This window comes from Apteryx mantelli, chromosome 15 (genome assembly GCF_036417845.1).
Source record: "Apteryx mantelli isolate bAptMan1 chromosome 15, bAptMan1.hap1, whole genome shotgun sequence".
Classification (NCBI taxonomy): Eukaryota; Metazoa; Chordata; class Aves; order Apterygiformes; family Apterygidae; genus Apteryx; species Apteryx mantelli.
In genome coordinates this window covers 10,644,052-10,647,439 of record NC_089992.1, presented here as the reverse complement: position 1 = coordinate 10,647,439, position 3,388 = coordinate 10,644,052, and the positions used below count along the sequence as shown (strand labels likewise).

The 3,388-nt window shown below is 48.9% G+C and overlaps 1 protein-coding gene across 1 annotated transcript; it reads right to left on the bottom strand.

The window, feature by feature from the left end:
- Positions 1 to 936: 936 nt before the first annotated feature.
- Positions 937 to 3,388, bottom strand: TLNRD1 (talin rod domain containing 1). Its single transcript, XM_013957315.2, has one exon. It carries the CDS (start codon positions 2,769 to 2,771, stop codon positions 1,704 to 1,706), a length of 1,068 nt encoding a protein of 355 aa, XP_013812769.1. The 5' UTR covers positions 2,772 to 3,388; the 3' UTR covers positions 937 to 1,703.

Below are 3,388 nucleotides of genomic sequence, written 5' to 3'. Positions count from 1 at the left end.
AGTATAGCACTTGTACAGTAGAGCTTTAAACCATGGTATCAACATTTTTCAGGTATAGTTTCCAATAGCTTTCAACATTGTTTGATTTGCAGACCCATTAAAAAATCCAGTTTTGGAATAGATCTCTGCATACAAATGAAGCCTTCTTGCCAGAAGACTTGCTTTTCTTATTTACCTTTCACAGAACATTTAGAAGTCCACAGACCCCCACAGGTCCACAAAGCATAGACTGAAAACCACTGAAATCATGATAAATACTGCAGCATACCCTAAGGCCCATTCACAACTCAAGAAATTCAACTGGAGTTGGACTGCGCCTCAAAGTTAACTAACTTTTCATGGTATCTGCAACATCAGACTTGCTATACTTTGACAGAAATCTGTACTGAGGAACTCCAACACAAACCTCCAAGGAATCAAAGGGCCCAGTCCACCAAACCTTCACACTCCTAAGCTGACACACAGAATAAGCAGGGCTATATAGCAGGGTACAGCTTTTCAAGAGACCCTTAATAAATTAACACGAAAATTCACAAGTTTAACACAGATGGCCCACAACATCTATAAGAGTTAAAATACACAAACTGCTCAAGGATTACCAGAATGCTGATAAAGACAAACAAAGCCAGCCTATGCCACTCTGCAGCAACTGCCAGCACTCTGCAGAGGGAATAATCGCAATGCATACAGCACTGTCCAGCTTTCCATAAACGCAATTAAAAAGAACATCTCTATCAGAGGAGTCCTAAGGGGGAGGGGTGGTAGTGGGGGGAGGGACAGTATTTATGAAAATAAAAGAACTGAATTCAAGTCTGTATGCTGCTGTCTAGCACTACAGTTACATTTGTACCACCCGTTCCCTGGGGAAAATGACATACAATGCAAACAGGCCTAGTTGTTCAATTATTCAAGTATTAAGAGATTCACAGAAAGACATCTGAGAAACATAACATTTTAATAGATGAAATAAATACTCCAGTACATGCAAGATAAAAACTGACATTGGAAAAAAAAATTAAAAATCACTTTTGTTATAGTGTAATTTTTGTTTGTTTGTTTAAACACTCACAGTAGCTTTTCCCCCAGTTTGGAAATCAACACATGGAAAACATAATCACAACCTCCAGTCCTTCCACTCCTACACACCAAATGCACTTCTAACCTAACACTTGATGCAAAATAAAAAAATCATACAAAACAAAAACAAACAAAATAGTAGCTACATCCATCATCTATGTGTTGTTGGGTTTTCATTTTTTAAATGAGTGAGAACTGAGGTAACCTTTTTCCTGCACAACCGAACAGTAAAATTTAGAAGGGAAATTTCGGAAGACAAGACAAGACATACTTTAAAAACCGCACCCAGCGCGATTAAAGCTTTTTTTTTTTTCTTTTTAAGATACCCCCACCTCCCCAAATATAAAACTTTTCAACAGTTGCTATTACCATTTGTTTGTGTGCAGATTTGTTGAATAAAGGAAAATTTATCTGCAGATACTTGCTTGACTTTAAAATAAAATGAAGCCAAAACTGGCTACCTTTATTAGTACGTATAGTTTGAATATGCTGCTCTGCTTCTTCACCACGTGATATCAAAGGATTGGGCTCATCCAAGCAAATTCTTTGGTATACAAAAAGGGGTGAGGAGGTGGGTTATTATTTTCCTTTAGCAGTGACTAGGATCTAAACAGAGGGTGTGGGGGTTAATTCACAGAATTGGAGTTCACTGGCGGTAAAGTCCTGGGTGAAGATCTTTCTCTTAGTGCCTGAGATAGCAGGTTGCAACCATCCGAGACGGCGCAAGCTGAGTTCCTCAACCTTTCCCTGTAATCGCTCATTTTGGTGCTACTTTCGGGGTGTTGGGCTATATCCCTGAGGCATTGGGTCAGGAGCACACAAGCAGATACCACACTCATGGCTCCTCCTAGGATGGCAGTTTGCACAGCTTTGCCCTCTGGATTAATGGTGGCAGCTTTACCCAAAAACTGGGGCTCAGTGGCAAAGCCCACCAGAGCATAGACAGACTGCACCAAAGGTCCACTGAACAAGACGCACCGGTTCCTGGTCAGCTCGCTGGGTGAAGTCTTGACCTCCTTGACACACGCCAAGAGGGCAGAGGCGCTGGTGCTCATACATTTGACACTGAGTTTGAACTGCTCCTTGGCAAATTTATCCTTGGATTTCTCACTGGCCAGCACACAGGCGTCTGTAAGGAATTTCAAGTTCTTGGACATGTTCTGGGAAACCTCCAGCAGGAGCTGCGGGCTCATATCTGCCAAAGGGGTGGTCTTCAAGACCCCACAGCCGTGCTCCACCTCATGCCTACACCGGGTCACCTTGTAGCGATCCACCAAGCCAGGCAAAGCAGGCTGGGCCCCCGGAGTCTCCACTGCAGCCAGGTAGGCAGCGTGGGCAGAGCATTCGGTCAGGGAGACCACCAGCTCCCCCATCTCCATCAGGCTTTCTCCCACCTCCCCGAATCGCCCCATGTTGAGCTGGCTCTGGACATCATGGGTCAAGATGGAGAGTCCTTTGGTCCTGGCAATGATCGTGTCCCTGCACTTCTCGAAGGACTCCCCGAAGACAGACAAACTCTCAGTGTTCACCGGCCTGGTCTCGCTCGACAGCAGGAGCAGATCAGCCACCAGTTGCATCTTGATTTTGCAGTGGTCGCAGATAGAGATGAGCTTCTTCCTCTGCTGGGAGCTGCTGCTGGGGATGCTGCCACCGGACACCTCGCTGGTGGACTTGCCAGAGCCACCGCTAGCCATAGCGCTGGGGGGGCACTCGCATGCCGCTCGCGACCCCACTGCCTCCGCCTCTGCCACCGCCGCCTGAGCAGTCCTGACTGAGCCCGGCAGGATCGCTCTGCCTTTTCCGCAACATCATTCCATTAATCGCCGGGAGTCAAGAAAAGGCTCTGGGCGCCGGGGCCGCCGCTGCTGCGGGGAGTGAGCTCACTGGGCGCCCGCCTTCGCCCCTACGACGCTCCAGCGGTGGGTCGGCGCTCGCCAGGAGCCCCCGGGGCCCGTTCCGGCATCATTCAGGTAAATATATATATTTCACGGTTTGGGTGGTTTTTTTTTTTTTTTTGCACGTTGGCTTCCCTCCCCTCCGCCACCTTCCTCCGGCTTCCCGGCAGCGGGATTCTGCGCAAAGTTCCCTTCACGAGGCGGAATACCTTAGAGGCGCGGAGCAGTTGCACGGAGTTAGCGCAGGGGCGCAGCCCTCGAAGTTGCTGCCGTGCCCCGGCTCCTCCGGTCGGCAAGCACAAGCCGGGCGCAGATCGCCAGGGCCGGAGGGGCGGCGGCTGCGCACCATGTGCCGCCCCCGGCGCGCCCGCGGCGGCCCCGCGCCGCCGGCTCGCAGGAAGCGCCGCGGAGGGTGT